The sequence below is a fragment of the Rhinatrema bivittatum genome, chromosome 1 (genome assembly GCF_901001135.1).
Source record: "Rhinatrema bivittatum chromosome 1, aRhiBiv1.1, whole genome shotgun sequence".
NCBI lineage: Eukaryota > Metazoa > Chordata > Amphibia > Gymnophiona > Rhinatrematidae > Rhinatrema > Rhinatrema bivittatum.
In genome coordinates this window covers 45,959,344-45,971,660 of record NC_042615.1, presented here as the reverse complement: position 1 = coordinate 45,971,660, position 12,317 = coordinate 45,959,344, and the positions used below count along the sequence as shown (strand labels likewise).

The window sequence follows — 12,317 nt, the reverse complement described above, 5'->3', positions numbered from 1 at the left end:
CAGTATTGACCTTTATCCAAGCCAAGTAGAGCCCCAAACTCAAATTCAATGAACAATAACTTATCAGGGTGGAGCCCTCTGACCTACAGCCCTCACATTCGACAAGGACCTGAAAACCTAACAGTCCTAAAAATGCCAACTATATACATACAATCATAAGCTCTGCAGAAACACGAACACAATCATGTCAGTCTTTCGGAACTAGGGGATTTGTCTCTGTACTGATCTGTGGTACTTCAGGAACGAAAATTAGTAGGTAAGAACCAGTTTTTCTTTCCTGGTCATTCCCCAGATCAGTTCAGACAAGTGGGATGTACCTAAGCTCCCCTACACTGGGCAGGCCTCCCCCGAAAGACCAGCTCTTAGAATACCCTCATTGAAGCTCACTTTTTTTGGCACCTGCACATCTAAGCAGTAATGCCTGGTGAAAGTATGAAGGGAAGACCATGTCGCCACTCTACAGATCTCGAGACGAAACCATCTGACACTCCGCCCAAGAGGCTGCTTGCACTAACAGAATGCACTCACAACCCCTCCGGAACCTACTGGCCTTTACAAAGATAGGTAAAAAAAAACCCAACAGTCTCCTTTAACCACTGAGCAATAGTGATTTTAGATGTTTTGGCTCCTTTGTTTGTGCCCCTGAACAAAACAGATGATCTGATTGTCAGAAACAGTTAGTGACCTTAAGATAACGCATAACGGTCCACCGCACATCCAATAAGTGAAGTCTCTCACACGCGTTCGCTCTGCAGTCAAATCCATAAACGTCAATAATCCCGTCTGGTTGAGGTGGAAAGGAGAAACCATTTTCGGAGAAATAGAGGGTATAGTATGCAAAGTCACTCCATCCTCTGAAAATAGCAGAAACTGTTCCCTACAGGAATGTGTCTGAAGCTCCAAAATCCTTCTGGCCGAACAAGTCTCCACCAGAACACAATTTTCAAGGTGAGGTCCTTCAGCGATGCCGTCCGAAAAGGTTCAAATGGTGGACCACAGACATCACAAGACAAAGTTCAGATTCCACGATGAACATGTTCTTCTCACTGGTGGACACAAATGCTTGGCCCCCTTGAAAAAACGAATTATATCCGGATAAGAAGCCAAGTGTCTTTCCTGTAACTTCTCCCGAAGACAACCCAAAGCCGCCACCTGCCCCTGAAGTGAATTGTAGGCCAAACCCTTTGACAAGCCCTGCTGCAAAAAAGCAAAGATGTGTGGAATATCTACCCGCAACAGATCTAGGCCCTCATCTATACACCAGGAATCAAACACTCTCCATACTCTGACATAAGCCAGTAAGGTGGCTGGCCTCCTTGCTTGTAGCAATGTAGCCACAACTGACTCTATAGAGTACCCTTTGGATCTTAAACGTTTCCTCTCAAAAGCCAAGCTGCGAGACAAAAGCGATCCACCCAATCCAAAGAGATAAGCCCTTGCCTGAGCAGGCCTTGCAGATGAGCCAACCGTATGGGCCTGTTCACAGTGAGCTGAATCAGATCCGTGAACCACGGATGCTGCGGCCACTTTGGTTCTGGTAGCGCCACTCTGCCCGGATGTTGCTCTATACGTTACAACACTCGACCCACGAGAGGCCGTGGAGGCTGTTGGCCATGGAAGAACTAGAACATCAGTCCCTTCAAGCTCCTAGCTCTCTTCTGCGACTAAAGAACAAAGTTGTCTTAGCACTGCCTCGTGTCACCATTAGATCCAGCAGGGGAGTGCCCCACCTGGCTCAAATGAGATCCAAAGCCTCCGCTGACAGCTCCCATTCCCCCGGATCCAACTGCTATCCGCTGAGAAAATCTGCCTGTACGCTGTCCACTCCAGCCACATGAGATGCTGCAATCCCTTCCAGATACTGTTCTGCCCAAATAATTCCTAAGCCTCCAGAGCCACACCTCAACTCTACGCCCTGCAGATTGATATACGCCACTGTTGTTGCACTGTCCAAGAACATACTGACCATTTGACCCCAAACCTGCAGAAGGAATTCCACCAACGCCCTGCATATCACTCTCGTTTCTAACCAATTGATAGACCAGGAAGTTTCTACTGGTGACCACAGTCCTTGTGCCCCCCCCCCCCCCCCCCCCCAAACCTCTGAGGCTGGCATCTGTGGTCACCATGACCCAGTCCGGGACATCCAGATCCATTCTCCAAATTGGGCCGAGGCAGCCACCAATGAGAGAATGGAAGTGGAGACCCCCTGCAGCAGTAAGGGCAGATGAAACTTCTACGATAACTAATTCCAACGGACAGAAGCGCCCTCTGGAGCAGATGCATATTGTCAAATTCCCATGTCACCACATCCAGCATAGATGCAATAGAACCCATCACCTTAAGATAATCCCAGGCCCTGGCACCGGCATTTGCAGAAGCTAGATTACCTGCGAATAACTTTAGTTTCCTCTCTGAGGTTAAAAACACTTTGCCCAGTCAGGTGCTGAACCTCGCTCCCAAATAGTCCAATTTCTGGGTGGGAACCAGGTGACGCTTCTGTAGATTCACCACCCAGCCCAGAGATCGCAAAATCTCCAGCACCCTCCAAACTGTCCAATGACATTCCTCCTCCGACTTTGCTCAGATAAGCCAGACATCCAGATAAGGATGAATTAGGACCCCTTCCCTTCAGGGCGCAGCTGCCACCACCACAACAATCACCTTCATGAAAGCACATGGCACTGTCGCTAGACCAAATGGAAAGGCCTGAAACTGTAAAATGTCGCCCCAACACCATGTACAGGTATGTGCAAATAAACCTCCATCAAGTCCAGTGAAGCCAAAAACGTCCCTCAATGGACTGCCGCTATAATTGCCCATAACGTCTCATACAAAAATCGGGGCACTCACAGCACAACATTACCTTCTGCAGGTCAAGGATGGGTCGAAAGGTCCCCTCCTTTTTGGGATCCACAAAGTAAATTGAGTTCCTCCCTTGATCCTTCTCTGATGACACTGGAAAGATTGCGCCTAACCACTGAAGGTGACGCAACATATCTCGAATGGCTTCCTGGTTGCCATGGGACTCGCAATGTGATACCACAAAGAATTCCCTGATGGAAAGAGAAAATTCTAGAGCATAGCTGTCTCACCACTAATCCTCTTTGGTCCGAAGTGATCTTGGACCACTCCTCATAAAATTGTGTTAGATGTCCCCCGAGAACCTCCCTGAGAGAGTAGACCAGCCTGGCTTCATTGCAAAGACTTATTAGTTTCTGTGCCCTGTCCAGAACTATCTCTGGGGGGTCTTTGGGAACCTCAAAAGGACTGCTGCCTTCCCAAAAACTGCTTCTGCAAGGACGCCAAAGAGCTCGTCAGAACAAAACTGTCTCGTATCTCGAAAACGGGTGCAAGCAGGGAAAGTCTTCCTGCTGGTCTTATCTTCCAGCAGTTCGTTCTTCTTTGACTTCCCCAAATACTTCATCAACTGCTTCAGATCCTCTCCAAACCCCCCCCCCCCTTTCCTTTAAAAGGAAGATTACAGAGCTGAGATTTAGACCACATATCTGCTGACCAATTCCGCAACCACAGAAATTGGTGTGCAGATACCACCACAACCATACTCCTGGCCGAGGTCATGATCAAATTATACAATGCGCTGGCTTTAACCTGGACTACCTGCCTGGGGTCGCTTGAATTGGTTAAGATCTCCTGAGACTCCTGCACCCAGTGCAAACAGGCCCTTTGCAAGAGGCCACCACAGATCGCTGTTCACAGACTCAAAGCTGAGACCTCAAACATCCTCTTCAGCTGTATTTCCAGCTTACGGTCTTGAGCATCCTTTACCGCAACCGACCCGCCACCGGAATGGTTGTCTTTTGGTGACCACCAACACCGCAGCATCCGCCTTAGGCAAGACTAGCCGTTGCAAAGAATTCTCCATTAAAGGGTATAACTTTGCCATTGCCCTGGCCACCTTGAGATCCATTTCTAGAAAATCCCATTCCCGATTCATCAGTTTCTTAACCTTTAGGCAGCGGAAAAGTCTTTGGTCCACCCCCTAATTACCAGACTCCTCCTAAACCTCAATACCCAGTTTCTTTAGCACCTTGAAAATAAGGGGCTTCAACTTCTCTTTGCGGAACAGATGACTCACACATGGGTCATTGCCCTCCGCAATCAGAACCTCGCCTGGGTCTACCAGATCCTTGTCCCTGTCGCGGTTCTTACCCACCATGTCGCCTGCTGGGGTGTCTCCAGGATCACCCCACCAGATCAACACCTACAAATCATCTGATTCCTCAGATTCACCCTCTCCATCAGGATGGGCCAGGCTCATACGGCAAAGCAGGTCCCCTGATCCTCTGTTCTAGGAACCCTTATATGGACGTTGTGGCTGATTCAGAGCGTTACCTCCTGCACTTTTCCTGGCTAGATAGGCCTTATGCAGAAGCAAGACAAAATCTGTGGGAAAATCTTCTACATCATCATCTCCCTTATATGGTATGGTTCCTTCAGTCTGAACATCATCTTCATGATCATCCAACCCGGTCTGGATTGCAGGTGAAAGCAGGAAAGGGGAATCCCATGGCTCCCGAAGAGTGCTTGTCTCTTGCTGCGTACCTTCATCCTGCCTGCCAGGCTGCAAACACCTCCCCGGGGTTTCCTTTTCCCTTGGGAACGAGTGGCCTTTTTAATGCCTGTGGCAACCTTGGAGGGTCCTTCCCCTCCAATAGCACACTCCTGGCACAGCACAGCTGAATTAAGCTGAACACGACTGGCACTACAGGCTCAACAGTTTCCCACGCTCGGAAGCCAACGCCAGTGCAGTTATGATCGCGCCCGGCTGAGTCTGCCTGCTGCTGTAAAATGCTGGTCCGATCAAGATATGAATTCGCAGCAGAGCGCAATGCTCAGACATCCCAGCAGAACTCAAAACACTGCCCCGACTCTCCAGCCATCGCGAGCACTCAACCTCTTCCCCCTGAAGGCCAGTTAGTTTTTTTTTTTTTTTTTAAAAAAGGTACTGCTGCCAAATAAACACCTGAGCGCAGCAGTCGGGTTCTAAACCCTCTCGGCAGCCAGATTTGGGGGGGGGGGGGGAGAAGACGAGACCCTGAGAGACTCGGTCCCCACACCTGGAAGCGGATACGGGCTCAGGCTATGCAGCACACAAGGGGCAAAGTGCCCTGAGCCCGGCAAGAGCTGGGAGACGGATCTGTCTCCCTCACAGAAGAAAGAAAAAAAGTCACTAAGGGCAAAAACTTTTTTTTGTTGTTTTTTTTTTTAAATAAGAAAAGAAGACTACAAATAAGTACTTGCTTGAGCCTAAGGAAGACTAGCCTAAAGCAGAGAATGAAGGGTGAGCTGCTAACACCTGCTGGAGACAGACGAATACTGAAGGGTTACAGGATAGGCTCTGTCCTCATATAGGATATCCTTTCAGTTTTAGTCTGTCTCCACCTGCTGGAAAGGAGGCTCAACTCACAGTCTGGACTGATCCGGGTATGTACAGGGAAAAATAAATTCTTCCCTGATGCTGGAGAAAACCTTGGGGAAGAAGCCTTCAGGAGGAAAGAGGGAATCAGAACTCCTTTCTTTCAGATCCCTGGATGTTACCAATAAAATAAGAAATATAGAATGTAGTAAAAAATGCTGGGGAGCTGTAGGCATCCCCTGCCATCTGCTGGAGTCAGAGAAAATACTGAAGGGACACAGAGGGCGCTCCAACCTATAAGGGGCCGTACTTTCAGCTTTTGCTCTGACTCCATCTGCTGGAAGGGGTACACAACCCACTGTCTGGACTGATCTGGGTACGTACAGGGAACCCTGGATGTTGTGGGCTAAAGCTTCTCAGGGATTGCCAAACCCCCGCTTGCCCAGCTCAACCTGAGGGATGGTCCACAATGCTACGCAACACCTCAGAGAGTCTCCTCAAACCTTCTTTTCTTCTCTCTAAATCTAATCTAAAACTTCCCCCCGCCCCCCCACTCAGACTGCAGGTTTGCACCTCTACCATCTGTGGAGATAGCGAAACACTGAGGGACTGCAGGTGGCACTCATTGTTTATTGTAGCAGTGCCTGAAAAGTTTTTATTCTCAGTCTCCATCTGCAGGTAGGGATGCAAAACATGTCTGGACTGATCTGGGGTACGAACAGGAACAAAAATTATCCCTGATATTCTGCACTAAAAGAGTAATGATACTAAACATAACACTTAAAAATGAGAAAGAAAAACCATAGTATCCAAACAGAAGCCAGGTTTGTTGTGAAAAAGATACCAGTAACAAAGTTTATATAAGCTTTGGGCATGTAATATTCCAAATACAGGGTGGCCCATGGAAAAGTAGCCCGCCTCCAATACCAGTGCCACGCAGGCTACTTTTCCATGGGCCACCTTGTATAAAAAAGCACATGGCAAGTTGTTTCCCTTTACTCAACATTTATGAATTGTACTTTACACATCTTGGTCATCTCGACATCTATGCTTCACTTACTTATTTTTTTTTTTAAGAGCCACTGGACATCCTGTCCTCAAGTGACAGATGTCACTGACCCTACGGTATTCCGAGAGGACATATAAAAATAAACATAAGACCACAAACTTTCTGGACCAACGAGTAGGAATATCAGCCACTAGTGAAATCAATACTACTTTCCAATTTGCTTATTCCCAACAAGAAGGAATCACAACTTTACAATATTTTGGATTCATCTTTTACTGATTTTCTATTCACGTGAGAGCTTTAAAAGAGATATTTAAGGCTGATTTTATATTAAAATGTTTAATATTTTTGACACTGTGCATGTTTTTGTATCAATGTTATAACTCCTGATGAAAGCATATGTGCCAATGGCCATGATGTTTTTTTTTTTTTTTAAAGAATGCTTATATTTACACATTTCGTATATTTTTGTATTTTTCTAATTTTTTTAACACTTCATTTTTATTAAAAAGTGATTAGTTTTTAATACAATTATAATATTTTAGTTTATATAATTGTCACCACCACCCTTCACTGGCAATTTTTCCTCTTGTGATCGATATATCGTCCAAGTACATCGCAAAGAGGAGGCAAACAGTGGGGCCCATGCTAAACAACCGCGTTGAAAGCTGTGCTGAGTGTTCAGCGCCTGCTTTCCTAACGCGCCCCCAGGCACCTCTCCTGGGGGTGCCATGCAATATTCAAATTAGGGGTCGCATTGTCAAGGAGGCGCTAGGGTCGCTTGCGTGCCCCTAGCACCTCCTTGACAGCGGGAGCCCGTGAGCGGTCGGCTGTCCGCCGGTTAGGAAAACAGGTGCCGAATTTATCGGCATCCATTTTCCTGATCAGCGCACAGCCAGGGGTTCGGAAAACAGATGCTTGTTAACTGAACGTCCGTTTCCTGAACTTGACCGCTGGCATTTTTTTAATTTTTTTTTTTAAAGATTTCTGTGTATATATATATATATATATATATATATATATATATATATATTAGGGATGTGAATCGTTTTCCATATCGTCTTAACGATAGAAATCGTGTGGCAGGGCAAGAAAATCGTCTTAGGCACGATTTTTTAGTTAAAAAATCGTTAAAAATCGTTTTTTCCGATTAGTGCGCACTAACTCGAGTTAGTGCGCACTAACGGGGAGTTAGTGCGCACTAACACGATTTAACGATTTTTAACGATAAATCGTTAGAATTTCTATTGTATCGTGTTCTATAACGATTTAAGACGATATAAACATTATCGGACGATAATTTTAATCGTTGAAAAACGATTCACATCCCTAATATATATATATATATATATATATATCTAAGTTTTTTGGAGGTGGTTGGAGGTAGCTCAAACCCTTAAGGAACTCCTGAAGAAGACTGTGTAATCTGCACACACTAACCGTTCTCTCCAAGCATCACCATGATTTCGGAGTCTGTAAACTCTCCCGCTACGATCCTTAGCTCAAACTCGCCCATTCTTTTTTTCATTGCTGGGTACTTGTACATGCACATTTTCTTAACTTCTTCTTCATTTGCAGTCTCTGCCACTTTAAAGACTAGGGATGCATCTCGAAAGCGCAAATTTTCTGTTGGGACGTATCCATCCAAGAAAATGTTTATACCTAAAGGAAATTAGAATAAAGTCTAGAATTGTGTTTCAACCAAAGAGTGCATTTTATGAAATTGCTATCACATAACCCCCCTCCAAATCCACAAGAATTTTCATAGCCAAAAAAAATCATTGAAAGCCAGCATAATATGAAACAAAGGCAGACTAAACAGCAACCTGTATAAGTAGGAGAATATTTGAAACTTTCCATTTTATGAAAAGAGAAAAGCATTATAAATGCCAACACACTGAGGTTACAAAAGTTTCTTTCAGAGAGTGCACCACTGGCATTAGCACTTCCCATTCTCTCTTCCAGCAGTGAGAGATCATAGCAGTGAATCTGAGCAGCTGCAGTAGCCACCTGGGGCAGATGAAGCCAGTGGTACAGGGCTCCCTGTTCACAGGAGTGATCCAAAACAGTGGGGCTCATCCTGTTAGGCGAGTACACGCCAATACCATTCCTTTTAACAGAACTTGCCATCGAAAGCAAAGCTCAGGATAATGCTTACGTGAGCTGCTGGCAGACGCCAGAAAGGTACTCCAAGGACTTCACCTCCTGGCAGATTTATCCCAGTTCAGTGCATTATACTACACTGCCAATGACTGTGTAAAACGATTTTTTATCCTGTGAAGTGCCATATAACTCAGAGTACCAGCACAACAGCAACCCATAGGTCTTAGGATTGGTGGTTAGAAAAGCAGGATGCAAACCAAAGAAGTCAGGGTCCAAATCCTGCTGACACTCCTTGTAACCTTGCATAAGTCACTTCACCTTCCACTGCCTCAGGTACAAATTTAGGGGCCTATTTATTAAAGGTTTTGTATCTATGAAAAACTGCTTTGTAAATAAGCTCCTTAGACTGTAAGCCCATTAGGGGCAGGAAATACATCCATTACCTGAATGTAACCAGCTTTGAAGTGACTGACCAGTTAAAAGAATGCGGAATGAAAAAAATATTTTCACATGTGACTTATCATTGGAGACCTCATTTTAAGTGGGTCCAAAGCACCACTGGGGAGAAGCACTGAAGTCCCATCCACTTCCAGTGCACTCGGCTTCTAATTCACGCTGAGATGTGGTGGAAAAGCATTCCTGTACCTTCTCTTACACTGAAAGGCATGGTTACAACACCATAAGCACTCGGTACGCCGTACAAACAGCAGATGAAATCAGAGAGATAGTCTAACACACTCAGATCGTGCTCCACCACAATGATATACCTGCAAAACAAGAACAATCCAAACACGAGCACTTAGCTAGAGAACAAATGAACATGGCTGAAGACATGAGACAACAAGAAGTAACAGTAGGTAAATTTGAAAAGAGACCATCAGCTCTCTCTCCAAATATTCCCTAGAAAAGCCAGGGGAAGGCAAAACTCACAGTTAAAATAACTTCTGCCCCCAATTAGGGGCAGGCAAATCTGGTCTGATTTTTCAATTTCTGTCAAGCTTTCCTACATGCAGAGACTAAAAGAAAATTATTACTTACCTGCTAATTTTCGTTCCTGTAGTACCATGGATCAGTCCAGACCGTGGGTTATGCTCCCATTCCAGCAGATGGAGTCAGCACAAACTTTGAGGGGGCGTCACCCTATATACCACTACCCCCTCTGCAGGAGTTCAGTATCGAGTATATCAAAGCCCGAGTAGAAAACAGAACCCCTTATTGGATCAAGTTTCCAAATAACCGGCAACAAAGCCGTGCAACTATAATAACGAACGCAAAACTGTAAGTACCCTACCAACGGATAGGGAACCTTGAACGCAGCTAAACAACCTGTAGGGAGCTGCGAAGAACAGTAGAATCTGAAAGAGTCGTGAAGCAAAGACTCAGAGGAGATCCGAGCAGGCTGAGAAACCCAGACGTGGTGGGCGTCTGGACTGATCCATGGTACTACAGGAACGAAAATTAGCAGGTAAGTAATAATTTTCTTTTCCCTGTACGTACCTGGATCAGTCCAGACCGTGGGATGTACCCAAGCTTCCCTAAATCGGGTGGGGTCCTACGAGGCCTGCTCGAAGAACCTGCTCGCCAAAGTGCCCAGAGACTGGAGAGGCGAGATGTAGGCGATAGTGCCTCGAGAACGTATGTAACGATTTCCAGGTGGCTGCTCTACAGATTTCTTGAGAAGAAACCGAGCGAGACTCCGCCCAGGACGCCGCCTGCGAACGTGTAGAGTGCGCGACAATACCGGGAGGGGGAGTCCGCCCCGTCCCAATATAGGAAGCTGCAATGCCAGCCTTCAGCCATCTGGCAATGGTCGTCTTCGAAGCCTGGGCCCCCTTCTTAGGCCCGGACCAAAGCACGAAGAGATGGTCAGACGTCCGGAAATCATTCGTAGCCTCCAGATAGAGACGCAGAGTGCGTTTGACGTCCAAGAGACGGAGGGACTTCGGCTCAGATGAAGAGAAGGACGGCAGTTCCACCGTCTGAGTCACATGAAACGTAGATACCACCTTCGGGAGAAAAGATGGGACGGTGCGGATGGAGACTCCCGAGTCGGAGAAACGTAGATAAGGCTCTCTACACGACAGAGCCTGCAGTTCCGATATGCGGCGAGCGGAACAGATTGCCACCAGAAACACTGTCTTAAGGGTGAGATCCTTAAGCGTTGCACTGCGCAGGGGCTCGAACGGAGGTCCCGACAGGGAGCGCAGAACGAGGTTGAGACTCCAGGAGGGACAAGGATCACGCAGCGGAGGCCGCAAATGTTTAATACCCTTGAGAAAACGCCCAATGTCCGGGTGCTGTAGCAGAGAGCCCCCATCGCGCAAGAGCGAGCCAAGGGCGGCCACCTGAACTCGCAGGGAATTATAGGCGAGTCCCTTGTCCACCCCTGCTTGTAGAAACTGTAGGATCTGAGGAACAGAAGCCGTAGTGGGACCCGTGTTTTGGCTGGAACACCAGGACTCGAAGACCTTCCAGACTCGAACGTAGGCCACCGACGTCGATGTCTTCCGTGAGCGCAACAGCGTTGACACTACCGCCTCCTGGTAGCCCCGGCGCCGGAGGCGGCGCCTTTCAAAAGCCAGGCCGCAAGACAGAAGAGTTCTGCCTGATCGAAAAATACCGGACCCTGGTGCAAGAGGTGGGGAAGATGTCCCAGCCGGATGGGTCCGTCGATAACCAGCTGTAGCAGGTCTGCGAACCAGGGACGCCTGGGCCATTCTAGTGCGACGAAGATCACAGTCCCCTGATGAGCCTCTATTCGGCGGAGTATTCTGCCCACCAGCGGCCATGCGTAGAGCAGCAGGTGGGATGGCCACGGGAGCACCAGGGCATAGACTCCCTCCGCGCCTCGCTCCCTGCGGCGACTGAAGAACCGGGGAGCCTTGGTGTTTTGCGCGGACGCCATCAGATCCAGGTGGGGGGTCCCCCACCGATGGACAAGCAGCTGCATCGCTTCGGACAGGGCCCATTCCCCGGGATCCAGTAGTTGGCGACTGAGGAAATCCGCCTGAACGTTGTCTACTCCCGCGATGTGCGAGGCCGCTAGGCGGACCAGATGTCGCTCTGCCCACTGCATTAACATCGCTGCTTCGCGCGCGACCTGAGGGCTGCGAGTGCCGCCTTGTCGGTTGATATAAGCCACGGTGGTCGCGTTGTCTGACAAGACCCTGACCTCCCGGTTCCGAAGAAGGGGCAGGAAGTGTCGTAGAGCTAGCCTGGCCGCCCTGGTCTCCAGGCGATTGATGGACCACTTCGACTCCTCCTCGGACCACGTCCCCTGCGTGGCGCTGCGGTCGCACACTGCTCCCCAGCCGACGAGACTGGCATCGGTGGTGACCACCACCCAATCCGGCAGATCGAGGGACACGCCGCGAGCCAGACTCGCTGGATCCAACCACCAGCTCAGGCTGTTCCTAGCGAACTGCGGCAGCGGGAGAATCACCTGGTAGTCCTGCGAGAGCGGTTTCCAACGCGAGAGGAGAGCCCTCTGTAGGGGCCGGAAGTGCGCAAACGCCCAAGGGACCATGTCGATGGTGGAGCCCATCACCCCCAGGAGCTGCAGGTAGTCCCAGGAGGTGGGTTCTGGTAACGCAGAAAACCGCCGTATGTGAGCCCGCAAGGAGTGCGCTTTGTCCGTACGTAGAAAAACCTTGCCCAGACGAGTGTCGAAGGTCGCCCCCAAAAAATCCAACCGCTGCGAGGGCACGAGGGAGCTCTTGGAGAAATTCACCACCCATCCCAGGGACTGCAGGAACTGTACCACCCCGGCTACCGCTGCCTGCCCGTGGTGGAAAGATTTCGCTCGAACGAGCCAATCGTCCAGAT

The 12,317-nt window shown here is 48.3% G+C and overlaps 1 protein-coding gene across 1 annotated transcript in view; it reads right to left on the bottom strand.

Annotated features, from left to right (window-relative positions):
• Nucleotides 1-12,317, bottom strand: part of ABCE1 (ATP binding cassette subfamily E member 1) — a 91,795-nt gene that overhangs the window by 28,649 nt on the left and 50,829 nt on the right. Inside the window, exons 10-11 of the mRNA XM_029600470.1 lie at nucleotides 9,138-9,259; nucleotides 7,830-8,051 (exon numbers count right to left, since the gene is read on the bottom strand). Coding sequence (XP_029456330.1) covers nucleotides 7,830-8,051; nucleotides 9,138-9,259 — 344 coding nt within the window. The remainder of the gene's footprint in view (nucleotides 1-7,829; nucleotides 8,052-9,137; nucleotides 9,260-12,317) is intronic.